Source organism: Bubalus kerabau, chromosome 3 (assembly GCF_029407905.1).
Source record: "Bubalus kerabau isolate K-KA32 ecotype Philippines breed swamp buffalo chromosome 3, PCC_UOA_SB_1v2, whole genome shotgun sequence".
In the NCBI taxonomy this organism is placed as follows: domain Eukaryota; kingdom Metazoa; phylum Chordata; class Mammalia; order Artiodactyla; family Bovidae; genus Bubalus; species Bubalus kerabau.
This window is the reverse complement of record NC_073626.1, coordinates 54,598,596-54,626,252: the sequence shown is the minus strand read 5'-3', so window position 1 is coordinate 54,626,252 and position 27,657 is coordinate 54,598,596. Positions and strand designations below refer to the sequence as shown.

The 27,657-nt window shown below is 40.5% G+C and overlaps 1 protein-coding gene across 6 annotated transcripts in view; it reads left to right on the top strand.

Annotated features, from left to right (window-relative positions):
- Positions 1-27,657, top strand: part of HERC2 (HECT and RLD domain containing E3 ubiquitin protein ligase 2) — a 238,564-nt gene that overhangs the window by 11,822 nt on the left and 199,085 nt on the right. For 5 of the 6 annotated variants that reach the window (XM_055571826.1, XM_055571828.1, XM_055571824.1 and 2 more), the window contains exons 4-5: positions 1,238-1,352; positions 22,942-23,079. In XM_055571826.1, the coding sequence (XP_055427801.1) occupies positions 1,238-1,352; positions 22,942-23,079 (253 nt within the window). The remainder of the gene's footprint in view (positions 1-1,237; positions 1,353-22,941; positions 23,080-27,657) is intronic. The other variant, XM_055571827.1, reaches the window with a different exon arrangement.

Sequence of the window (27,657 nt, the reverse complement as noted above, 5' to 3'; positions counted from 1 at the left end):
GACATCAGCTGATGTGAGACCTTAATTGTATATGAGAAATTCCTTCACCTTTGCCACAGAAAGAAACAAAACCTAGTCCAGGTGTGATGTCCTCTCCTGTGTTCGGAGGTCCTGCCTAAGCTCAGAGAGAGGATTACACAGGGTGTGTGTGTGTGCCAGGGGGTAAGAATCTTTAGGGCATCTTAGATTTGCCTACTACACATTGCTTGGGTAAAACTGAGATGCTTAAAAAAATTACTTATGCAGGTTAGGAAAGAGAGAATTGATAAGGATTGGGGGAGATGTCTTGAAAATCTAGAAGAATTGTGTACTAAGATTGTTCACAAAGTGCCCTTCAGTTCTTGCTGAGTCTGGAAATAGTGAGTGCTTCATGAGAGTGGTGTATGCGGGATTGATGACAAGGAACAAGCTAGTGGACTTGTGCAAGCCAAGAAAAGGCCCTGGCCTTCCATTGAAGGATGGGCAAACAGATGTGTTTGTTTTAGTGTAAAGTGTCTTGTCTGTTTGAGAAGAGGGTTTCTGCTGTACCTGCAGTTTTCAGAATGGATGCTTTCTCTGGGTGTTCACTGTGCCCCGACCCTTGGTCAATGACTGCTTGCTCTGAGAAACCTTTTCTGACTCCCAAATGTGGACAGCCAAGAGCACTTTTTGTGAGAATGTTATTTTGTCTTTGAATATCAGTATGGACTCATGTTTTTATTTACTATTTCAGTCTAATATAGTTGTTATATATTTTGCTGTTCAAAATTATTCTCAGTTTGGCCAGTGGAGGAGTTCCTATCAGGCTTTGAGTAGCTTTTTTGGTGCAAACCTAAATATTCCTGGCTTACTATCAAAGTTATATTTGGATTAATCTCCAGCTTATTCAAGGGTGAAGTGTAGTTTTCTTAATAAACAGGTTAACTTGCATGTAAGGTAAACTCCAAAATTTTGCTTTCATTCACCTCTCCTGCCTTCTACCCATGTTCCCCTTCCTATAAGTGATCACATTATTTCTGACTGGCTTATCTTTCCAGAGCATGTGCCCACATGTGTCTTTTATCTTGTATCTTAAGTAAAACTTAGTAAGTAAAATATTATGTATGGTACCTTGTTCACTTAACTGTGTACCTTGGGACAGTTTTCATTAAATGCTGAATGACTGCATAATAAGTGAGATTTTTTTTTTTCACATTATTCTTTAAAAATTGCATTGTGAGTATGCTCACTCTGAATTTATTTTATTTATCATTACCAGCTTGCATTCACAAGAGATGGACTCTGTGGTCTGTGGAATGAAATGGTTAAAGATGGAGAAATTGTATATACTGGGACAGAACTATCACAGAATGGAGAGCTTCCTCCTAGAAAAGGTAAGGGCCTTTAACTAATATTTTTCATTTTTTGAAGACCTTTATAAATTGAATTCTATAGAAATTTTGGAATGTGCTGTATGGACAGAAGTGTGGCTGAGTATAACTCTGAAGTTTTGCTTTCACTTTGGAAATGCCTAAATGATAATTACTATTAGGCGCTTCCTGAATTTTGTTGTTCTACTCAAATTGAAGGCCTTTTAATTGCAGAGCCACCTGCTGTGGTGTCCTTCCTCTGATGTCTCATTTGCAGCTTCTGGGAACTCCACTTATTGTTTTTTCCTCTAAGTTTTGAAATATACCTTGCTTTGGCTAACTATAAATTGTGGTTTTTATGAGGTTGAGTGGAAATAGTATTCTGAAATTTTTCCAACATGACTACCCTGTGCGTGTGTGTGCGTGCGTGTGTGTGCATGCGTGTGTGTTTGTGTGTGTGCGCGCGTGTGTGTGCGCACGCGTGCTCAGTCGTGTCTGACTCTTTGCAACTCCACGGGCTGTAGCCTGGGAGTCTCCTCTGTCCATGGGATTTTCTAGGCGAGAAGACTGGAATGGGTTACCATTGTTTTCTCCAGGGGGTCTTCCTGACCCAGGGATTGAACCCTGTCTCTTGCGTTTCATGCATTGCCAGGCAGTCTTCTCCACTGCACTACCTGGGAAACCCCTGTGACTATCCTGTGGGAGTCTATAAAACACTTTTTGGAAGCCTTTGGCCTGTGGACTTTTATTGTATTTGTCTGTGCAGGGAAGTATCAGTGAACACTCTTGTTGGGGATAGGATTATGAAAGCGCAGTGAAGTCAGTTGTTCTTGACTTTGACTGTGAATCAGAATCACTGTTTAGACTTTAAAAAGAAATGGATGCCTGTACCCACCCCAAACCTGTAGAATCTGAACAACCCTACTTGAGACCCACTGCTGAAGTTTATTAGTCCTGCTATTTGAAAATCATCAGGATGGATAAAGTTATTTTAGAAAGTAGTGGGACTTCCCTGGCTGTCCAGTGGATAGGACTTCACCTTCTGATGCAGAGGGTGTGGGTTCAGTCCCTGGTTGGAGAGCTACATGCCTGCAGCCAAAAACCAAAGCATAAAAGGGAAGCAATATTGTAACAAATTAAAGAAAGGCTTTAAAAATGGTCCACATTAAAAAAAGAAAAAAAAGTAACTTTTCATAGAATGAATTAGAATAGTGTCCACTTGAAAATACATTGGAAAAACAATATATCTTTTCAGTTACAGTGTCTAGCAGAGTGAGCTCATTTTTTTTCCTGATATTTTATTGTGAAAACTTCCATGCACCCACAACAACGGACAGGTCTGTACAGTGAGCAGGTGCACACTTATCCCCCGGATCATACTAATCTATCCTCTGTCCACTAGTGCATCTTACCTGACTCCCTTAGACACTTCATGCATATTATTAACAAGATTGACTTCAGTGTAGCTTTTTGTCTTTAGGGCAGAACTTACCCATAATAAAATATATGTTTTGAGTTTCCTGTTCCATAAGTTTCAACAGACATAATTGGTGTAACCAACCACTTATTGGTACTCCTACTTTGAAGGTTCTCACGTGCCCCTTACTGGCTCCGTCCTGCCCTCTCTACTCATAGGCAACCACTGATCTGATCTTTTTCTGTTGTGGATTGGTTTTGCCTGTTCTAGACTTTCATGTAAATAGTATCATGTAATCACGTTACATGTTTGTTTCAGTTTGTAATGATTTATTAGTTTTAGTAGTTCATTCTGTATACTTTTAAAGTTTTTGTGCCTTTTCGTCCTGTCCTTCCAGTATTAATGCATTAAAACATACTTTTTAAAACTTTTTTTGTGAAACATTACTTCTAAAAGATACTCTGAGAAAAACTATTTACATGGAAAAATTCAAAGTCTATTTCTTATTCATTGCATTTGATGACTAATAGTGGTTAGATTAAAAAATATGTGGTTAGAAAGCAAAGTGTAGGGCCTCCCTGATGGATCAGTGGTAAAGAATCCTTCTGCCAATGCAGGAGACACGGGTTTGATCCCATGTCCGAGAAGATCCCATATGCCACAGAGCAACTAAGCCTGTGCACCAGAACTAGAGCCTGGGAGCTGCAGCTACTGAAGCCTTCATGCCCTAGAGCCTAGGCTCCACAACAAGAGAAGCCGCTGAGATGAGAAGCCTGCACACTGAAACTAGAGACTAGTGCCCACTCGCCGCATCCAGAGAAAGCCTGTGGACAGCAACAAGGACCCAGAAGGGCCAAAAGTAAATAAATTTAAAAAAATAAAAGAAAGCAAAGTGTAATTGTTCTTTATGTAGGTCCCAAATTAATATTTTTTCTTGCCATTCAGTAAAAGTTATTGTTTTTAATAAGACATGATATATGCTTTTTGTTATGAGAAAATACTTTTTTTAATAGATAGATTTATACACCTAATTTCATTTTTAAGACCATGGTCTTTTTTTTGGGGGGAGGGGGCGGCTGCATTATATAGCAGCTTGCGGGACCTTAGTTCTCCAACCAGGTTTCAAACCAAGGTCCCTGGCAGGGAAACTGCAGAGTCTTAACCACTGGACTTTCAGGGAATTCCCAAGAGTGTGTACATTATTTTGTTGTTCAGTCAGTAAGACCTGTCTGACTCTTTGCAACCCCATGGGTTGCAGCATGTCAGGTTTCCCTGCCCTTCATCTATATCCCAGAGTTTGCTCCGATTCACGTCTATTGAGTTAGTGAAGCTATCTTAACCATCTCATCATCTGCTGCCCTCTTCCTTTTGAATTCAGTCTTTCCCAGCATCAGGGTCTTTCCCAGCATCAGGGTCTTTTCCAATGAGTTGGCTCTTTGCATGAGGTGGCCAAAGTTTTGAAGCTTAAGCATCAATCCTTCCAATGAATATTCAGGATTGATATCCTAGGCAATGGCACCCCACTCCAGTACTCTTGCCTGGAAGATCCCATGGATGGAGCAGCCTGGTAGGCTGTAGTCCATGGGGTCGCTAAGAGTCGGACACTACTGAGCGACTTCCCTTTCACTTTTCACTTTCATGCATTGGAGAAGGAAATGGCAACTCACTCCAGTGTTCTTGCCTGGAGAATCCCAAGGACGGGGGAGCCTGGTGGGCTTCCGTCTCTGGGGTCGCACAGAGTTGGACACGACTGAAGCGACTTAGCAGCAGCAGCAGCAGCAGCAGCAGCAGCAGGATTGACTGGTTGGATCTCCTTGCAGTCCAAGGGACTCTCCAGAGCCTTCTCTAGAACCACAATTCAAAAGTATCCATTCTTTGGCACTCAGCCTTCTTGATGGGCCAACTCTCACATCCATACATGACTACTGGAAAAACCATAGCTTTGACTTTACAGAGCTTGAGTGATATCTCTGCTTTTTAATATGCTGTCCAGGTTTGACATTGCTTTCCTTCTAGGAAAGCATTTGACATTTGTTCCTTCTAGGGAACAGACATCTTTGAATTTCATGGCTGCAGTCACCATCCATAGTAATTTTGGAGCCCAGGAAAATAAAATCTGTCATTGCTTCTACCCTTTCCCCTTCTGTTGGCTATGAAGTTACAGGACTGGATGCTATGATCTTAGTTTTTTGAATGTTGAGTTTCAAGCTAGCTTTTTCACTCTGTTCTTTCACCTTCATCAAGAGGCTCTTCAGTTCCTCTTCACTTTCTGCTGTTAGAGTGATATCATTCGGACAGCTGAGATTGTAGATATTTCTCCCAGCAATCTTAATTCCATTCTGTGATTCACCCAGCCCACCATTTTGCATGATGTACTCTGCATAGAAGTTAAATAAACAGGGTGACAGTATATAGCCTTGTTTTACTCCTTTCCCAATTTTGAACCAGTTCCTTGTCCAATTCTGTTTCTTTTTCACCTGTGTACAGGTTTCTCAGGATCCAGGTAAGGTGGTCTGATATTCCCCCTTTGTGGATCATAACCTTTTCGTGGTGAAGGGACTTGCATAACTCAGTGAAGCTGTAAGCCACGTGGTTCAGGGCCACATGAGACAGGCAGGTCATAATGAAGAATTCTGACAAAACATGGTCCACTCAAGCAGGGGAATGGCTAACCACTCCAGTATTTTTGCCGCAAGAACCCCATGAACAGTATGAAAAAGCAAAAAGATATGACACTGGAAGATGAGCCCCCAGGTTGGAAGGTGTCCAGTATGCTACTGGGCAAGAGCAGAAGGCAATTAGTAATAGCTCTAGAAAGAATGAAGCATTTGGGCCAAAGCTGAAATGACTTTCATTTCAACTGTGGATGTATCTGGTGGTGAAAGTAAAGTCTGGTGCTGTAAAGAACAATATTTCATTGTAACCTGGAATGTTAGATCTGTGAATCAGGGTAACTTGGAGGTGCTTAAGCAGGAGATGGCAAGAATGAACATTGATATCTTAGCAATCAGTGAGCTAAAACGAACGGGAATGGGTGAATTTAATTCAGATGATTCTTATATCTACTACTGTGGGCAAGAATCCTTTAGGAGAAAGGGAGTAGCCCTCATAGTCAACAAGAGAGTCCAAAATGCAGTATTTCAATTCAGTCTCAAAAATGACAGAATGATCTCGGTTTGTTTTCCAAGGCAAACCATTCAACATCACAGTAAACAGAAGTCTATGTCCCAGCCTCCTTGATGCCAGAGAAGCTGAAGTCGACCGGTCCTTTGAAGACCTGCAAGACCTTCTATAACTAACATCAAAAAAAGATTCCTTCTTTTGTCCTTTTCACATAGAGGATTGGAATTCAAAAGCAGGAAGTCAAAGGATACCCAGAATAACAGGCAGGTTTGGCCTTGGAATATAAAATGAATCAGAGCAAACACTAACACACTGGTCATAGTAAATACCCTTTTTCAATGACCCAAGAGATGACTCTACACATGGACGTCACTAGAGGTCAATACTGAAATCAGATTGATTATGTCCTTTGTAGGCAAAGATGGAGAATTTCTGTGCAGTCCACAGAAAAAAGACCTGGAGCTGACTGTGGCTCAGATCATGAGCTCCCTATTACAAATTCAGGCTTAAATTGAAGAACATAGGGAAAACCACTAGGCCAGTCAGTTAATGACCTAAATCAAATCCCTTATGATTATACAGTGGAGGTGACAAATTGATTCAAGGAATTAGATCTGGTAGACAGAGTGCCTGAAGAACGATGGCCAGAGGTTCGTAATATTGTACAGGAGGAAGTAATCAAAACCATCCCAAAGAAGAATACACAAAGGCAAAATGGTTGTTTGAGGAGGCTGAGGAAGGAAGAGATATACCGAACTGAATGCTTAGTTCCAGAGAATAGCAGTGAGAGATAAGAAAGCCTTCTTTAACGAACAATGCAAAAAAGTAAAGGAAAACAATAGAATGGGAAAGACTAGAGATCTCTTCAAAAAAATTGGAGATACCACGGGAACATTTCATGCAGAAATGGGCAACAAAAAAGGACAGAAACAGCAAGAACTTAAGCAGAAGAGATTAAGAAGAGGTGACAGGAATACACAGAAGAACTATACAGGAAAGGTCTTAGTGACCTGGATAACCATGATGGTGTGATCACGTGTCTAGAACCATACATCCTGGACTGAAGTCAAGTGGGCCTTAGGAAGCATAACTACAAACAAACCTAGTGGAGGTGATGGAATTTCACTTGAGCTGTTTAAAATTCTAAAAGGTGATGCTGTCAAATTGCTACACTCAGTATGTTAGCAAATTTGGAAAACTCAGCAGTGGCCCCAGGACTGGAAAAGGTCTATTTTCATTCTAATCCTAAAGAAGGATAATGCCAAAGAATGTTCAGACTGTCGTACAGCTGTGCTCATTTCACATGTAGTAAGGGTGTGCTCAAAATCCTTCAAGCTCTGCTTCAGCAGTATGTGAATCTAGAACTTCCAGATAGATGTACAAGCTGAATTTAGAAAAGGCAGAGGAACCAGAGATCAAATTGCCAAAATTCATTGAATTATAGAGAAATCAAGGGAATTCCAGAAAAACATTTGCTTCATTGACTGTGCAGACTCTTTGACTGTCTGGATCACAAGAAACTGGAAAATTCTCAAAGAGATAGAAATAGCAGATCACCTCACCTTTCCTCAGAAAACTGTGTGCATTGTATGTAACTGTAGTGTGGCTGATTGTGAGGAAAACACAGATCAGAGCAGAAGCCTTAGAGGCGCTGTTGCCTTTCCTCTGCTTCCTGGGGATGACCTTTTTCTCCTGCACACACGGCGATTCAGGATGGGTTCTTACTCTGGCTTAGCTTGTTTTCTTCATTCATTTCTGGAACATAGTGGCTTTTAATAATTGGAGCTTACCTTGGAATAAACCTTCTTTTCTTCCTTTTAGAACTTTTTGATCCTACTGATGAGGAAAGAGTGCTTCCATCTAGGTAGTAAGCTTTGTGTTTCCTTTTTGGGGCCTGCCCTACAAAAGACAGGCTAGATTATAATCTTACACTTTTTTTTCAAGTGACTGTTTCTTAAAACCCTGTTTAGAGTTACCGTATTTATTATTTTGAGGGAAAATAGAGGAGGGAATAGGATGTAAAGAAGGGAGAGTTGAGAGGCTAATAACAGATACACTAAACTTAATTTTAAAATTTTTGTCAGGGGCTGACCTTTGTGTGAAGAACTGTTTCATATATTGTAAACCTTCTCAGTCTGTGCAGATAGTAGAAATATACTAGCCAGTTGTTTGCGTAGTCAGGCCTCTTAAAAAATTGTATTGCTATTTCTGTTACATTACTAATGTCATTTATGGACATCAGTACTAACTTTTTATAGTTTTTATATAGTTTTATGGAGTTTATTTTGGCTTTTTCTGACTTTGTATTGTGCATTGTTTTTAGGGTTTTCTTTTCTCTTGGTCTAGTCAGTGCTTTTTAGTTATATGTGTTTCAATTTTAAGCGTCCAGAGATGAGTTTTTAATTTTTTTTTTTTTTTTTTTAAAGAACATGACAACTTTTCTCCTGGTTTTATAGTTTCTCTGTGGAGGATATAAAATATTGGATGTGGCTTTTCTTCCCAAATAATTCATGATTATTTGAGCAGAAAATGCATTTGCATACAGAAGTGTTTAACAGGATCATAAAAACCCCATGATGTTACCCACAACCAGGGCTGGCGGAGTTCAGGAGTGGCTTGATTCCTGCGGTTTGTCAAGGAGACCTGGCCTGGGCCCAAGGGTGGTGGTGAAGGTGGGGTCCTCCAGGTGGAGAACTGTGAAGAGCAGTGGTATGTATGGTGGGCAGGGAGCAGCAGATAGGGGTGGGCCAGCCTGGAAGGACATGGACTGCTTGAGTGCTCAGCCGCATCTAAATCTCAGAGAATGCAGCTGCTGATGCAGTGGACACATTCTGGGGGGACACATTTATAAACTCAAGGCTAGAAGCTATTGCACAAAGGGCTGTGAGTGTTAGGAAGAGTAGTCAGGACTCAGTCCTCCTAGCAGTGAGAACTCAGTTGAATCCTGATTCTGTAGCCCAAGGGTTCTCAAACTCTGTAGTTCATTAGAATCACCTGGAGTCTTGGTCAGATACTGGCCTGACCAGTGTCTGGCCCCACCCTTAGAATTTATGATTTCTTGGATTTGGGGTAGGACTTGGGAATTTGCATTTCTGACATGGTTCCAAGTTCTGCTGATGATATTTTCTTTTCAAAGTGTGTTGTGTCTGTACAGCCAAAGTCTATTACCTTGAGAGTTTCAGAGACAGGAGGAGAGCTGATCCTGGGAAGATGGCATCAAACAGCTTTCAGAGGAAGTTGATCTGGGCTCGAGAGAGGATGGCTGTGCTGTAGTCACAGAGAGAAAGCCCAGGGTGGTAGGAAAGGGTTCACACCTTTCTTTATTGATCAACTTTGTCAATTCTGACACATTTTTTGCAGGTTTTGTTAACTAAGGCAGATAAAGTTTACCTCAGATCTTCTGTTACTTACTGTATCTGCCAACTTATCTCTTACCATCTTGTTTCATGTTTTTGCATAACTGGACATTTTTCTTTAAGACAGAAATTACTATCTTTCTTCCTTGATAGTAATCTTTAGCATCTTGCTTATATATTTATGTTTCTCTGCCAGCATTCTTTCTTGTTTAATCTCAGCCATTCATGTGGTTGAGATTATGACTTTTATCTGAATTAAGTAGCCTCTAATTTAGATAGTGGGCTTCCCTGGTGGCTCATTGGTAAGGCATCTACCTGTCAGTGCAGGAGACACAGATTTGATCCCTGGGTCAGGAGGATCCTCTGGAGAAGGAAATGGCAACCCACTTCAGTATTCTTGCCTGGAGAATCCCATGGACAGAGAAGCCTGGTGGGCTGTAGTACATGGGATCACAAAACAGTTGGACATGACTTAGCGACTAAACAACAACAGATTCAGAGTGTGGTTCTACACCAATTCTGTGATTCTCCAGCACCAACTGAATGTCTGATAATTCAGTCCAGTTCTGACACTTAACTACTGGAGTTCGGTCCTTACAAGTGAAGGGCTCAGTTCTCCAAGGCTGCCTCCACTTCAGATGCCAGACTCAGCTGGGATTCCCAGGTTACTCTCACATTTGCCTGACTGACTACAAATTTAGAGGTTTCCATAACTCTCTCAGGTTCAATAATTGCCTAGAAAAACACAAAATTCAGGAAAACACTTTGTTGGTTTATTATAAAGAAGACAGCTCAAAATAGCCAAGTGGAAGAGATGCAGAGGCAAGGTGTGGGGAAGGGGCTCAGAGCCTCCATGCCTTTTCTTGGCCCTCCAACCTCCCAGCACATCTGTGTATTCACCAACCTGAAATATCCCCCAGTTTTTGTGTTCAAGAGATTTTATTTAATCTTCAACCTGTCTCTCTCTAGAGGTCAGGAGGATGGTCCTGATAGTTTTTCCCTCTAATCACTATTGGGTCTTTCTGGTGACCAGCTCATATCATGGAGCTATCTAGAGGCCCCATCCTGAGTCAGTTCCTTAGCATAAGCTCAGGTATAGTGGAAAGGAGCTTGTTGTGAATATCAAAAGACACTCCTGAGTAAATTGCAAGGGTTTTAGAAGCTCTGTACCAGGAACCTAGACCAAAGACCAAATAAATACTTTTATTATACCACAGATAAAAAAGTATATTGGTGTTAAACATTTTAGCAGAACTCTGGAGTCCACATTATAAGTCCCATTTACCATGTTTAATAAGTAAAAGGAATGTGCTAATTAATTAAGAAGTGTAAAGTTGATTTTGCATCTTGGCATACAATAGCATGAAGAGGCAAAGGCATGTGTACATTTATTTGTTAACTTGTTCGTGGTGACTGATGATCTAGTAGTCTCTCTTAGCATTTGTACAGGATTTCACAAATTCAGTAAGTCAGTTCAGTCGTGTCCAACTCTTTGCAACCCTATGGACTGCAGCATGCCAGGCTTCCCCGTCCATCCCCAACTCCTGGAGCTTGCTCAAACTCATGTCCATCGAGTTGGTGTCGCCACCCAACCATCTCTGTTGTCCTCTTCTCCTCCCATCTTCAATCTTTCCCAGCATCAGAGTCTTTCCAATAAGTCTTCACATCAGGTGGCCAAAGTACTGGAGTTTCGGCTTCAGCATCAGTCCTTCCTATGAATATTCAGGACTGATTTCCTTTAGGATGGACTGGTTGGATTTCCTTGCAGTCCAAGGGACTCTCAAGAATCTTCTCCAACACCACAGTTCAAAAGCATCAATTCTTTGGTGCTCAGCTTTCTTTATAGTCCCAACTCTCACATCCATATGTGATTACCAGAGAAAAGATAGCTTTGACTATACAGACATTTGTCAGCAATGTAATCACAAACTGCTTTTTAATATGCTGTCTAGGTTGATCATAGCTTTTCTTCCAAAGAGCAAGTGTCTTTTAATTTCATGGGTGCAGTCAACATATGCAGAAATTTTGGAGCCCAAGAAAATAGTCACTGTTTCCATTTTCCCCCTATTTGCCACGAAGTGATGGAACTTGATACCATGATTTTTGTTTTTTGAATGTTGAGTTTTAAGCCAGCTTTTTCACTCTCCTCTTTCACTTTAATCAAGAGGCTGTTTAGTTCCTCTTTGCTTTCTGTCATAAGGGTGTTGTCATCTGCGTATCTGAGGTTATTGATATTTCTCCTGGCAGTCTTAATTCCAGCTTGTGCTTCATCCAGGCCAGCATTTTGCTTGATGTACTCTGCATAGAAGTTAAACAAGCAGGGTGAAAATTTACAGCCTTGACATACTCCTTTCCTGATTTGGAACCAGTCTTTTGTTCCATGTCCAATTTTAACTGTTGCTTCTTGACCTGCAAACATGTTTTGCAGGAGGCAGGTAAGGTGGTCTGGTATTCCCATCTCTTGAAGAATTTTCCACAGTTTGTTGCGATCCACACAGTCAGAGGCTTTGCTGTAATCAATGAAGCCGAAGTAGATGTTTTTCTGGAATTTTCTTGCTTTTTCTATCATCCAGCAGATGATGGCAGTTTGATCTCTGGTTCCTCTGCCTTTTCTGAATCCAACTTTAACATCGGGAAATTCATGGTTCATGTACTGTTGAAGCCTAACTTCAAGAATTTTGAGCATTACTTTGCTGGCGTGTGAGATGAGTGCAGTTGTGCAGTAGTTTGAACATTCTTTGGCATTGCCTTTCTTTGGAATGGAATGAAAACTGACCTATTCCAGTCCTGTGGCCATTGCTGAGTTTTCCAAATTTGCTGGCATATTGAGTGCAGCACTTTAAAACCATCATCTTTCAGGATATGAAATAGCTCAGCTGGAATTCCATCATCTCCACTAGCTTTGTTCTTAGTGATGATTCTAAACCCTACTTGATTTCGCATTTTAGGATGTCTGGCTCTAGGTGAGTGATCACACCATTGTGGTTATCTGGGTCATTAAGGTCTTTTTGTATAGTTCTTCTGTGTATTATTGCCACCTGTTCTTAATATCTTCTGCTTCTGTTAAGGACCATATCTGTCCTTTATTGTGCTCATCTTTGCTTGAAATGTTCCCTTGTTATCTCTAATTTTCTTGAAGACATCACTAGTCTTTCCCATTCTGTTGTTTTCCTCTATTTCTTTGCACTGGTCGCTGAGGAAGGCTTTCTTGTATCTTTTTGCTGTTCTTTGGAACTCTGCATTTAAATGGGTATATTTTTCCTTTTCTCCTTTGCCTTTCTCTTCTCTTCTTTTCTCAGCTATTTTTAAGGCCTCCTCAGACAACCATTTTGCCTTTTTGCATTTCTTTTTCTTGGGGATGGTCTTGATCACTGCCTCCTGTACAGTGTCATGAACCTCCATCCATAGTTCTTCAGACACTGCCTATCAGATCTAATCCCTTGAATCTATTTGTCACTTCCTCTGTTTAATCGTAAGGGATTTGATTTAGGTCACCACCCTTATGGCAGAAAGTGAAGAGGAACTAAAAAGCCTCTTGATGAAAGTGAAAGAGGAGAGTGAAAAAGTTGGCTTAAAGCTCAGCATTCAGAAAATGAAGATCATGGCATCCGGTCCCATCACTTCATGGGAAAAAGATGGGGAAACAGTGGAAACAGTGTCAGACTATTTTTTTGGGCTCCAAAATCACGGCAGATGGTGACTGCAGCCATGAAATTAAAAGACGCTTACTCCTTGGAAGGAAAGTTATGACCAACCTAGACAGCATATTAAAAAGCAGACATTACTTTGCCAACAAAGGTCCATCTAGTCAGGGCTATGGTTTTTCTAGTAGTCATGTATAGATGTGAGAGTTGGACATAAAGAAAGCTGAGTGCCAAAGAATTGATACTTTTTCACTGTGGTGTTGGAGGAGGCTCTTGAGAGTCCCTTGGACTGCAAAGAGATCAAACCAGTGAGTTCTAAAGGATATCAGTCCTGAATATTCATTGAAAGGACTGATGCTGAGGCTGAAAGTCCAATACCATGGCCACCTGATGTGAAGAGCTGACTTATTTGAAAAGACCCTGATGCTGGGAAAGATTGAGGGCAGGAGGGGAGGGGGACGAAGAGGATGAGATGGTTGGATTGCATCACCAACTCAATGGACATGAGTTAGGGTAGGTTTTGGGACTTGGTGTTGGACAGGGAGGCCTGGCGTGCTGCAGCTCATGGGGTTGCAAAGACTCGGACACAACTGAGCAACTGAACTGAACTGAATAGAGGTTCTTCATCTTTGGCTGCAAAAATATAGTCAGTCTGATTTCGGTATTGACCATTTAGTGATGTCCATGTGTAGAGTCTTCTCTTGTGTTGTTGCAAGAGGGTGTTTGCTACCACCAGTGTGTTCTCGGCAAAACTCTGTTAGCCTTTTACCTGCTTCGTTTTGTACTCCAAGGTGAAATCTGTCTGTTACTCCAGATGTCTCTTGACTTCCTGCTTTTGCATTCCAGTCCTCTATAATGAAGAGGACATCTTTTTTGAGTGTTAGTTCTAGAAGGTCTTGTAAGTCTTCATAGAACTGTTCAAGTTCAGCTTCTTCAGCATTACTGGTCAGGTCATAGACTTGGATTACTGTGATATTGAATGGTTTGCCTTGGAAACGAACAGAGATCATTCTGTTGTTTTTGAGATTGCATCCGAGTATTGCATTTCAGACTCTTACGTTGGCTGTGATGGCTACTCCATTTCTTCTAAGGGATTCTTGCCCACAGGAGTAGATATAATGGCCATCTCAGTTAAATTCTCCCATTTCTGTCCATTTTAGTTCACTGATTCCTAAAATGTTGATGTTCACTCTTGCCATCTCCTGTTTGACCACTTCCAATTTGCCTTGATTCATGGACCTAACATTCCAGGTTCCTGTGCAATATTGCTCTTTACAGCATCAGACTTTACTTTTATCCCTGTCACATCCCCAACTGGGTGTTGTTTTTGCTTTGGCTCTGTCTCTCCATTTTTTGTGGAGTTATTTCTCCACTCTTCTCCAGTAGCATATAGGACACCTACCGACCTGGGAGTTCATCTTTTCAGTGTCATACCTTTTTGCCTTTTCATTTTGTTGATGGGGTTCTCAAAGCAAGAATAGTGAAGTGGTTTGCCATTCCCTTCTCCAGTGGACCACGTTTTGTCAGAACACTGCGCAATGACCCGTCCATCTTGGGTGACCCTACACAGCATGGCTCATAGTTTCATGGAGCTAGACAAAGCTGTCGTCCATGTGATCCATTTGGTTAGTTTTCTGTGATTGTGGTTTTCATTCTGTCTGCCCTCTGATAGATAGGGATAAGAGGCTTATGGAAGTTTCCTGATGGGAGAGACTGACTGAGGGGAAACTGGGTCTTGTTCTGATGGGTGGGGCTGTGTTTGGTAAATCTTTAGTCCAGTTTTCTGTTAGTGGGCATAGCTGTGTTCCTCCTGGTTGCTTGACCTGAGGCCAATCTGTGGTGGAGGTAATGAAGATAATGGTGACCTCCTTCAAAAGGCCCCATGCACACACTGCTGCACTCATTGCCCCTGACCCTGCAGCAGGCCGCTGCCGAATCTAGCCTCCGCCGGAGACTGCTGGACAGTGACGGGCATGTCTGGGTCAGTAACTTGTGAGGTCACTGCTCCTTTCTCCTGATTCCTGGTGTGTAGAAGGTTTGTTTGTGCCCTCGAAGAGTCTGTTTCCCCAGTCCTGTGTAAGTTCTGGTGGCTCTATGGGGTTAATGGTGACCTCCACCAAGGTTTATGCCATAACCAGGTCTGCTGCACCCAGAGCCCCTGTGGCAGGCCACTGCTGACCTGTCCCTGCACAGGAGAAACTGAGACACAGTTCTGGCTCAGTCTCTGTGGGTTGGGTGTACATTTTGTGCCCTTCTGCTGTCTGAGCAGCTCAGGTCCCCAGGTGCTTGGTGAGCATGCTGTCCCGAGGGGGCTGTGTGTCTCAACCACCTCCTGGTCCCAGCTGCTCAGTTTCCCAGGGGCACTGTGAGAGTACCATATCAGGTGTGCTGTGAGTCTCTTCTGGAGAGCTGGTCTCACCCTAGACCCTCCTGGCTGATGTCAGCCGTCCAGGGTCTCAGGAAGTCGGCATTAGCAGCTGGGAGCCTCCTCACAGTTTGGTGGAAGATGTCATCTCTGGGGGTGAGATTGTAGCAGTCCCTTGCCTTCCAGCTCTGGCTGTCTCAAGCCTGCCTCTGCCTCCAGGCATTCTCCTTTGGTATTCCCTCAATCCTTTGTTCTGTGAGCCGGCCAGGCTACCCGTTTGGTTGTTAGGTTAGAGCCTTTCTTGGGAATGTTCCCATTTCTGCATTTGTAGTTAGGTGTGTATTCTCTGGTTTTTTTTTTTTTTTTTTTTCCTCCTGGTTATGTTGCCTTCTGAGATTCCAAAAGTCCCCACACACCTGTCTGTGAGAGGGTTTCCTACTGTGTGGAAACTTCAGGACTCCCTCCCCAGGACAGGTCTCCGTCGCTAACTCTTTTGTATCTTTTTTTGTCTTTTGTATTTTGTCCTACCTCCTTTCGAAGAGATTGGGCTGCCTTTCTGGGTGCCTGGTGTCCTCTCCCAGTGTTCAGATGTTGTTTGGTGGAAGTTGCTCAGCATTCAGATGATCTTTTGATGAATTTGTGGGGCAGAAAGTGGTCTCCCTATCCTGTTCCTCCACCATCTTGAAGTATCTCCTTTTAGTTTTAATTAATTTTATTAATTGAGATCTTTAGTGTAATGGTTTATTTTATGTATCAACTTTGCCAAGCCATGTTGTCTAGATATTTGTTTGATTAAATATTATTCTGGATGTTTCTATGAAAGTGAATTTTGAATGAAATTCACACATAAATCCATGGACTTTGAGTAAAGCAAATTACACTTCATAATGTGGGTGGGCCTCATCCAGTCACGTAAAGAGCCTGAGTAGAGAAAAGACTAACTGTCTTCCAGCAAGAAGAAATTTTCCCTCCAGATTGCCTTTGGACTCAAAACTGTAACATCAACTGTTCCTTTGTCCCCACCTTGCTTGCTTTCTCTGCAGTTTTTGAAGTTGAATTTCCACCATTGTGGAAGCCAATTCCTTAAAATAAATCAGTCTTCCCCTGCCACCAACACACATGTAATCCCCGCCCCCCCACCCATTCCTGTTTTGTTTTTGTGGAGAATTTTCAGTGATACATTTAGATTGTTGTTGTTCAGTCACTAAGTCATATATGACTTTGCGACCCATGGACAACAGGCTTCTCTGTCCTATGCTTTCTCCTGGACTTTGCTTAATTCATGTCCACTGAGTTGGTGATGCCGTTTAACCATCTCATTCTCTGTTGCCTGCTTCTCCTCCTGCCCTAGATCTTTCCCAGCATCAGATTCTTTTCCAGTGCATCGGCTCTTCTCATCACATGGCCAAAGTATTGGAGCTTCAGCAAAAGTTCTTCCAGTGAATATTCAGGTTAATTTCCTTTAGGATTGACTGGTTTGATCTCCTTGCTGACCAAGGGACTCTCAAGAGTCTTCTCCAGCTCTACAGTTCAAAAATATCAATTCTTCCGTGTTCAGCCTTCTTTATGGTCCAACTTTCACATCATTACACGACTAATGGAAAAACCATAGCTTTGACTGTATGGACCATTGTCGGCAATACACTGTCTAGATTTGTCATAACTTACAGGGAGCAAGCATCTTTGAATTTCATGGCTGCAGTCAACATCTGCAGTGATTTTGGAGCCCAAGAAAATAAAGTCTCACTGTTTCCATTTTTCTCCCATCTATTTGCTGTGAAGTGATGTGCCCAGATGTCATTATCTTAGTTGTTTGAATGTTGAGTTTTAAGCCAGCTTTTTCCACTCTGCTCTTTCACCCTCAAGAGGGTCTTTAGTTTCTCTTCACTTTCAGCCATTAGAGTGGTATCATCTGCATATCAAGGTTGTTAATATTTCTCCTGGCGTTTTCATTTTTGGCTGCAAAGAACATAATCAGTTGGATTTCGATGTTGACCATCTGGTGATGTCCATATGTAGAGTAGTCTCTTAGGTTGTTGGAATAGGGTGTTTGCTGTGATCAGCGTGTTCTCTTGACAAAACTGTTAGCCTTTGCCCTGCTTCATTTTATCCTCTGAGGCCAACCTTGCCTGTTATTCTGGGTATCTCTTGACTTCCTGCTTTTGCATTCCAATCCCCTATGATGAAATGGACATTTTTTTTGGCGTTAGTTTTAGAAGGTGGTGTGGGTTTTCGTAAGACTGCTCAACTTTGCAGTCTTCGGCATCAGTGTTTGGGGAGTAGACGTGCATTACTGTCATGTTGGATGGTTTGCCTTGGAAATGAACCAAGATCATTCTGTCATTTTTGAGATTGCACCCAAATACTGCATTTTGGACTCTCTTTGTTGACTATGAGGGCTACTCCATTTCTTCTAAGGGATTCTTGCCCACAGTATTAGATATAATGGCCATCTCAGTTAAATTCTCCCATTTCTGTCCAGTTTAGTTCACTAATTCCTATGGTGTTAATGTTCAATCTTTCCATCTCCTGCTTGACCACTTCCAATTTGCCTTGATTCATGGGCCTAACAGTCCAAGTTCCTATGCAATATTGTTCTTAACAGCATCAGAGTTTACTTTCACCTCCAGTCACCTCCACAGATGAGCATTGTTCCACTGAGGCCCCGCCGTTTCATTCTTTCTGGAGCTATTGGTAAGTGCCGTCTGCTCTTTCCCAGTAGCATATTGGACATCTTCCATCCTGGGGGGTCATCTTTCGTAGTATATTAGACATCTTCACACCTGGGGCGCTCATCTTTTGGCGTCATATCTTTTTGCCTTTTCGTATTCTCCGTGGAGTTCTCCAGGCAAGAATACTGGAGTTGGTTGCCATTTCTTCCTCCAGTGGACCATGTTTTGTCAGAACCCTTCACTGTGACCCATCTGTCTTGGGTGACCTGGCATGGTTTTGGTCATAGATTTCGTTGTGTTATGCAAGCTCCTTTGCAACAACAAGGTGGTGATCCATGAAGGGGAATGTTCTTAGATACCTATAGTTCTTTTTTTTTTTACTTACAATCTATTTTTTTTTTTTTAATTGAGAAGCCTGTATTAGTGAACAAGCTTTCTTCAAGGTAGTGATTAAAGTGAAAATAAAACACAGTTGAACTTATGTTGCGCAGTAGAATGCAGGAGTCTGTGGTGGCCTGGGCCGTTTTAGGAGTGCTGCTCCAGCTGCGGTCCCTCCCGTGTGGGGAGAACTGCACAGAGGGGTTGCCTCTGCTGCTTACCCTGGACTCAAGCATAGTGACTAAGCAATAACAACTCCTCTTTCTGTAGGTCCTACACCTAGCACCTTCTGACAGTGCTTTGAGAGGAAATCTCATTGGGTGGTTGTGAAAAATCTTCTTACTGTACTAGAACAGGAGAGTGTTAAAGTCTTCTAGTCCTCATTTCATCTCCTGAAATCTGCTCTTCCCCTTCAGGGTGTTACCCTGGAACATTAGGAAGATCAACTCCCCCACTCCCGTATCCCCATCTTTCCATTTTCTGTGGTGTGTGTGTTCCATAATAGTTTATGTTCTGTTTGTTTGCTCTCTGTAAACTTTTGAGCCCTGTGTTAATGGAAAGAAGAGATGACATACTTAACCTTTTGTCTCAGAGCTTGTTGTGGAGCTCTTCTTGGTTGTTTTTGTATCCTCAAGTGACTTCCTCCTGCATTTGCTATTGTAAACGTTCTTGTTTATGCTCCTGAGAGTAAAACGAGTTGTGTTTAGTGATGCTTCTTGTCTGGTTCCTGGTGATGAAAGATTATATTGCTGATGTTATATGAGCATTTTGTGTTTTTATTTGTAATATTTACAATGAGGTTTGCATCAGAGGTTGACAGACTTACTCTAAAGGGCCAGGGGACCCCCTTTTGGGACCCTGCAGTTGTGCCAAAGCAGCCATACACAAAACTTCACATTAAAATGTGAAGTTTTTATAATGTTTTCATTAGAAAATATTCTTTTGATTACTTTTCAACCATTTAAGATGTGAAATCTTTTCTTAGCTTTCAGACCGTACATGAGCCAGCTTCAGGCTGGAGTTTGCCCCCGCCTTGTAGGCAGACCCTATGGGTGTGTAGAGCCCAGCAGTTACAGCCTACACTGCGTTCTAGCCCAGGCTCTTTGCCTGAACTGTACTGTGAGGTGCAGTGTCTTTTGCATCTGTGAACAGGAGACAGAAGCCTGCCTGCTGGAAGAATTGTTTTGTAAGGATTAAAAAGAATAATGCTCTGCTGTATGGCCAGGTACTTTGTATTGTACACTTCAGCTTATTTTCACTTTCCTTGTGCTGTTTCATTTTTGTCCCCCTTCTTCAGTCCTGCCTTTTTGAAATGTGGTCTGTCTTGGTGAATATTCAATGTATACTTTAAAAAGAAGGCATGTTCTACTTTTGTTGGATGGCTTGTTGTATAAAGTGTTGATCACATCTGTTTGGTTTATGCTTATTATTTTCAATTCCGGTTTATGCTTATGATTTTCAGTTCCTTATCAGTGCTGGTTTTCTCTCTGCTTGTTTTGTTACTGACAGGGTGGTATTGGTGTCTCTAACATAATTGTGGATTTGTCCATTTTTCCTTTTAGTTCTTGTTTTGTATGTTTTGGGGCTTTATTTTGACTTCATACACATGTAAGGTTGTTATGTTTTCTTTGGTGAATTTACTGCTTTATTATTATGTTATATTCTGCTTTATCTCCAGTAATTTTCTTTTCTCTGGCATCCGTTTTATATGATATTAAAATAGTCATTTCAACTTTCTTTTGATTAGTATTGTTTGGTATATATATATTTTCCATTTATTTACTTCTAATCTCCTTATATTTTTATATTCCAAGTGAGTTTTGTAGAGATTGCATGTAGTTAGGTCATTTTTAGAAAATCCATTGTGACAGTCCGTCTTTTGTTTTCAGATCATTTATAGTATAATTCATGATATGTTTAGATTTTAAGACTTCTCATCTTACTATTTGTTTTCTGTTTCTGCTCTGTTTTCTGTTTCTCTCACCTGCCTTTTTTGGATATTGGAACATTGTTTTTAAGTTGTTGCTGCTGCTCAGTTCTGTCTGACTCTTTGCGACCCCATAGACTGCAGCACACCAGGCTTCCCTGTCCTTCACCACCTCCTGGAGCTTGCTCAAACTCATGTCCATTGAGTCAGTGATACCATCCAACCATCTCTTCCTCTCTTGACCCCTTCTCCCTTCAATCTTTCCCAGCATTAGGGTCTTTTCTAATGAGTCAGCTCTTTGTATCAGGTGGCCAAAGTATTGGAGCTTCAGCATTAGTATCAGTCCTTTCAGTGCCTATTCAGGGTTGATTTCCTTTAGGATTGACAGGTTTGATCTCCTTGCAGTCGAGGGGAGTCTTTTCCAACACGACAATTCAAAAGCATCAATTCTTAGGCTCTCAGCCTTCTTTATGGTCCAGCTCTCACGTCCATACATGACTACTGGAAACATAATAGCTTTGACTGTATGGACCTTTTTGGCAAAGTAATGTCTGTGCTTTTTAATTTGCTGTCTAGGTTTGTCATGTCTTTCCTTCCAAGAAAGAAGCAGCTTTAATTTCATGGCTGCAGTTACTGTCAGCAGTGATTTTGGAAATAGAAAATCACTACAGAAAATAGTCTATCACTGTTTCCATTTTTTCCCCATCTATTTGCCATGAAATGATGAGACTGGATGCCATGATCTTAGTTTTTTGAATGTTGAATTTTAAGTCAGCTTTTTCACTCTGCTCTTTCACCTCATTAAGAGGCTCTTTAGTTACATTACAAAAATAATCTATGTTTTGTTGGATTTATTTTTTATTCCCTTTTTTCTTTATGGGCCACATTGTATGGCTTGCAGGATCTCATTTCCCAGCCAGGGACTGAACCCAAACCCTTGATGGTGAGAGTGCAGAGTCCCAACCACTGGACTGCCAGGGAATTCCCTTGATATTTCTGTAAATAAAAGAGGTACCATTAACTATAGCTATGGCATGATGTTGAGGGAATGGGACATAAGTAGTATACTGTGACAAGGGCTTTATTCTTTGGCCTCAGGGGCAGAACGTTGAGTTAATTATACTTGTCAGTTCCTGACACACTATTTCCAAATCCATATTTTTAAGTGTTTTTCTGTCTAATGAATTTGTTTTTGTGTTTTTATTTTAAATACACTGGTATTTAAAACATACTAGTGTACAGTGTTCACACATTATGCTATGTCTGAGTTGCATTAGATTGCTGTGAGCCTTTGTCTCCATGTCTCCCGTCACAGGCCTGTCTGAGAGCTCTGTGGGCATGTGCCTGGAGGCGACTGCTGGACCTCCTGTGCCCTAGATTGCTCTCCAGGCGGGCTGTGGGCGCGACTCTTCCACAGCTGTGTCTGAAGATTTGTGCCTCCAGCTCCACATTTCTCCTGACACTTGGCATTATTTAGTTATTGAACTAAATAATAATAGCCCTCATCATCGAGGGCTTAATCCCTGGCATCTGTTGTTCTAGGCCCTTGGAATACAGAGAGCAAAACCAGATGGGAAAGGAATAAAAGGTCCTGCCTTGGAGCTTTTATTTTAGCTTTCTAACAGTTGTGAGTTTGGTGAGTGTAAAGTAATATTTCATTGTTTTAATTTATACTTTTTCTAAGTATGGATTTAGTATCTTTTCACAGCATTAGCTTTTTGGGGTTGCTTCTGTTGGACATTTGATATTTTTCTTATAGAATGTCAGAGTTTCTTTTATACCTTGTTGGTTTTAGATACTCTTTACTATTTGTGATATGATACACTCTTTTTTCACAGATGTAGATGTAATAGTGGATGCTAACTAACAACACAGGTTTGAACTATGCAGGTCCACATATGAGCAGATTTTTTTTCAGTAGTAAGTACTATGGTACTGCATGATCAGTGGTTTGAATTGCTGGATATGGAAGAACTGTGGATTTTTGACTGCACATGTTCAAGAGTCAACTGTCTATTTCTAATTATTATTTAGGAAATAGTTTCTATTATTTAGAAAATAGTTCATTTGGTAGCGGTCTTCTAGGATAGGACACATTTACACTTCAAGGTGAATATTAGTTCTCTCTTAACTTGCTAAGTAAGGAGTTTCATAACAATTTTTCTTAGGCCAACTTGTCAGTGGCCTAAAGTTGTGGTACTCAGTTTACTTCTGTATTGCAGCATTGCTGAATTGCTATTTCAGTGGTAGTGGCCCTGTGTGACATTGGTTTTCAGTTGGTGTGGGGTAGGGCAGTGTATAGAGTTGAAGATGATTTTTGAATCATATTCCCATTCCATGTCCTCCCTTACTGTGGACACACTGCAATTGGGAATCACTGGATAAAAACAATTAATGTTAATATCAAAGACTCAAGATTTTTAGTTGAGAAATATAGTAGGAAATCGATAGAATGTCTTGGAAGACATACGTCAAAGAACAGTTTGAATGATATTTTGATTTTTCAAGTGAAAAGAGTCACTGGGCCATTCATTACTTCTTAAATCACACTGTATGTTATGTTGATGAGTCATGTAATTTTTTCTTCCCAATCGTCAAATGGTCAGCTAATGAAGTGTGTTGCAACTTAACTTTTCCATTTTTTGGGTGAAAATTTTCAAAGAGACTGGCAAGTGTTATGTTACATTTTAAAAAGAAATTTATATTCTTAAATTTATAAAAAATTTTCCAGATGATGGTGTTGATACTCAGATTGGAACAAAGAAAGAAGATCTGAATGACAAAGAGAAAAAAGAAGAGGAAGAAACTCCTGCACCTACATATAGGGCCAAGTCAATCCTAGAGAGCTGGGTATGGGGTAAGCAACCAGGTATGAAGATCTACTAAACTTCTAGTTCTTTGAAATGAATGGCTTGGCATTCATTTTCTAGATAGAGTAGATGGACTTTATTTTTGTCATGGGATTTTAAAAAATTAAACTTAAATTTTTATATTTTAGTAGTGTGCTCAGTCACTTGGTTGTGTCTGACTCTTTGCCACTGTATGGACTGTAGTAGCCCACCAGGCTCCTCTGTCCATGGGATTTTCCTGGCAAGAGTACTGGAGTGGGTTTGCATTTTCTTCTCCCAAGTTTATATTTTAGTAGACTGTGCATAACATATTTTACCATTTCAGTCAGTTTTAAGCGTACCGTTCAGTGACATTAAATACATTCACACTGTTGTATACCATCCATTTCCAGAGCCTCTTTATCTTCCCAAACTGAAACTTCCCTTCCTTGCCTTGGAAATCACTTTCTGTTCTTAGGATTTTGACTAGTCTGGTTACCTCATTTAAGATGGTTGCCATCCAGCCATCTCATCCTCTGTTGGCCCCTTCTGCTGCTTTCAGTCCTTCCCGGCATCAGGGTCTTTTCCAGTGAATCAGCTGTTTGCATCAGGGGGCCAAAGTATTGGAGCTTCAGCTTCAGCATCTGTCCTTCCAGTGAGTATTCAGGGTTGATTTCCTTTTGGATTGACTGGTTTGATCTCCTAACTGTCCAAGGTTAATACATGATATTTGTTTTTCTCTTTCTGACTTAACTTCACTCTGTATAATAGACTCTAGGTTCATCCACCTCATTTCACCCGAGTCACATTTGTTCCTTTTTATGGCTGAGTGATATTCTTTTGTATATATGTACCGTTGCACATATGTACTTCTTTATCCATTCATCTGTCAGTGGACATCTAGGTTGCTTCCGTGTCCTGGCCATTGTAAGTAGTGTTGCGACAAACATTGGGGCGCATGTGTCTTTTAGAATTGTGGTTTTCTCTGCCCAGTTTTTAATTGAATTGGTTTTTTTGTTTTAATGTTGAGTGAGATTTTGTACATTAATCCTTATTGGATATATTGTTTATAAATATCATCTCTTCAGTGGGCAGCTTTATCATTTTGTTGATAGTTTTCTTCACTGTGCAGAAGCTTTTTAGTTTGATGTAGTCCCATTAGTTTATTTTTGCTTTTGTTTCCCTTGCCTGAGGAAACATCCAGAAAGATATTGCTAGGACCAGTGTCAAAGAGTATATTGCCTAGTTTTTCTAGAAGTTTCATGGTCTTTCAGATAAGTCTTATAGTTTAAAATCAGGGAGCATAATACCTCTAGCTTTGTTCTATCTCAAAAATATTTTAACTATTTGAGATTTTTTGTTTATGTTTCTGTACAAATTTTAGGATTATTTGTTCTAGTTCTTTAAAAAATGTCATTGAAATTTTGATAGGAATTGCATTGAATCTGTAGATGGGTGGTATGGTCATTTAAGTAATATTAATTCTTTCATTATATGAGCACAGTATGTCTTACATTGTCAGTTTCCTTTATCGGTGTCTTACAGTTTTTTAACCTCAGTTCTTTTATCTCCTTAGATTTATTCCTAGCTATTTTATTCTTTTTGATGCAGTTGTCATTAGGACCCTTTTTCTTAATTTCTCATTCTGATAGTTAATTGTGAATAGAAGTGCAACAGGTTTGTGTTTATTAATTTTGTATCCTAAAACTTTACCAAATTCATTGACGAGTTCTGATAATTCTTCTGTCTTCAGGATTTTATGTCATGACATTACAGACAGTGACAGTTTTACTTATTCCTTTACAGTTTAGATTACTTTTTCTTCTTTGCTGTGGCTAGAACTTGAACTACAGTGTTGAAAAAAATGTTGTGAGAGTGGGCATCCTTGTACCTTATATTAGAGGAAATGTTTCAGCTTTTCAGCATTGAGTATGGTGTTGCTGCTGCTAAGTCGCTTTAGTCATGTCCGACTCTGTGCGACCCAATGGATGGCAGCCCACCAGGTTCCCCCGTCCCTCGGATTCTCCAGGCAAGAACACTGGAGTGGGTTGCCATTTCCTTCTCCAATGCATGAAAGTGAAAAGTGAAAGGGAAGTCACTCAGTCGTATCCGACTCTTCGCAACTCCATGGACTGCAGCCCACCAGGCTCCTCTGTCCATGGGATTTTCCAGGCAAGAGTACTGGAGTGGGGTGCCATTGCCTTCTCCGGAGTATGGTGTTAGCTCTGGGCTTATCATATATAGCCTTTATTACATTGAGGTATGTTCCCTCTTTACCCACTATGTTGAGAGTACTTATGATAAGTGTGTATTGAGTTATGGCAAATGCTTTTTCTGCATCTTTTGAGATGATTATATGATATTTATCCTTCAGTTTGTTACTATTGTATAGCACATTGCTTGATTTGTGGATGTTGATCTATTTTTGTATCCGTGGAAAGCGTCTGCCTGGAATGCAGGAGACCCGGGTTCGATCCCTGGGTCAGGAAGATCCCCTGGAGAAGGAAATGGCAACCCACTCCAGTACTCTTGTCTGGAGAATCCCATGGAGGGAGGAGCCTGGTAGGCTACAGTCCATGGGGTTGCAAAGAGTTGGACACGACTGAGCTGAGTGACTTCACTCACTCATGATTCTTTTAATGTATTGTTGATTTTTTTGATGAATATTTTGTTAAATATTTTTGCATCTGTGAACATCAGGGTAATTGTGCTGAAATTTTCTTTTCTGGTGGTTGTCTTGTCTGTTTTGGTATTAGGTTAATCCTGGTCTTATGAGTTTGGAAGTATTCCCTCCTTTTCTTTTTTCGTTTTTTCCTTTATCCTTGGAAGAATTTGAGAAGAATTAGAATTAATTCTTCTTTGAAGGTTTTGCATAATTCCCCAGTGAAGTCCTTTGGTCCTGGAGTTTTGTTTGTTGGGAGGTTTTTGATGAATAATTCAGTCTCCTTACAGGTTATTGGTCTGGTCATATTTTCTATTTCTTAATGATTCAGTCTTGAAATTTTATATGTTTCTAGGAATTTATTTCATATAATCTTCAGTTGGTGTATAATTGTATTTCTCTGGTGCCAGTTGTAACAGTTCCTTTTATATTTATGATTTTATTTATTTGGGCCCTCTCTATATCTTGGTGATTCTAGCTAACAGTTTGTCAGTTTTATCTTTTCAAAGAACAGCTGTTGGTTTTATTGATCTTTTATATCATCTTTTTATTCTCTTTGAATTGTTCCCACTCATATCTTTATTGTTTCCTTCCATCTGATAAGTTCGGGCTTCATTTGTTCTTTCTTTTCGTTTCTTTTTTTTTTTTTTTGAGTTTATTGAGGTGTTTACTTAGGTTATTTAGTTTCTTGTTTGAGATTTTTCTTTTTTTCTTTTTCTTTTTTTGAGGTAGACATTTATCTTTCTGAACTTGCCTGTTAGAACTGCTCTTGCTGTATCTGGTAAGTTTGGTAGGTTGCAGTTCTGTTTTTCTTTGTCTGAAGGTATTTTTAAAAATTTCTCTTTTGATTTCTTCACTGACCCATTATTCTTCAGTGGCATGTTGTTGCATCTCCATGTGTTATGAATTTTCCAGTTTTCTTTTTGTAATCGATTTCCAGTTTCATAACTTTATAGTTTGGAAAGATTCTTGATGTGATTTCAGTCTAATGAAGTTTATTGTGGCCTAATATGTTTTCTGTTATGGAGAATGTTCCATGTGCACTTGAGAAGAATGTGTATTCTGTTACTTTTGGATGGAATGAACTGTATATTATCTGTTAAGGCCATCAGGTCTTACGTTGTCATTTAAGTCTGATGTTATTTTAGTGATTTTTCTGTCTGAATGATTTATCTGTTGATGTAAGTGAGTCCTGTGCTATTATTGTATAGCAATTGATTTCTCTTTTTAGGTCTGTTAAGATTTGCTTTGTATATGGTTATGCCTATGTTAGATGTATAACTATTTTACAAATGTTAGTCCTTTTGTTAGACTCACCTCTTTATCATTACGTAATGCTCTTCTTTGTCTCCTGTTACAGTTCTGTTTTAAAATCTATTTATCTAATCTAAGTGTAGGTACCCCAGGTTTCTTTAGGTTTTCATTTGCATGGAGTATCTTTTTCCATCCCTTCATTTGCAGTCTGTGTGTTGTCCTTATGTCTGAAGATAGTCTTTTGTAGGTAAAATATAGATGAATCTTACTTACTTATTTATTTTTAAAAAACTTTATTTTATATTGGGGTATAGCTGATTAACAGTGTTGTGACAGTTTCAGGTGACCAGCAAAGGGGCTCAGTCATGCATGCACAGGTATGCATTCTCCCTCAGACTCACCTCCTGTCCGGGCTGCTATATAACATCGAGTAGGTCCCATGTGACATACCTACAGTAGGTCCTTGTTGGTTATCCATTGTAAGTATAGCAGTGTGCACATGTCCATCTCAGACTCCCTGGACTTGCTAGATTTCAGTGTCTGCTTCCTCCCTGTTTGGCAGGTTTGTACCTGTGTTACATCGCATCACTTCTCTGCGCCTTTCTCCGCCTCTTCTCCTTCTGGGGCGCTGCAAATGTTAGTCTGCTTGATGTTGTGCCATGTATCCCTTAAGCTGTTTTCGCAGTTTTTTCATTCTTTTTTC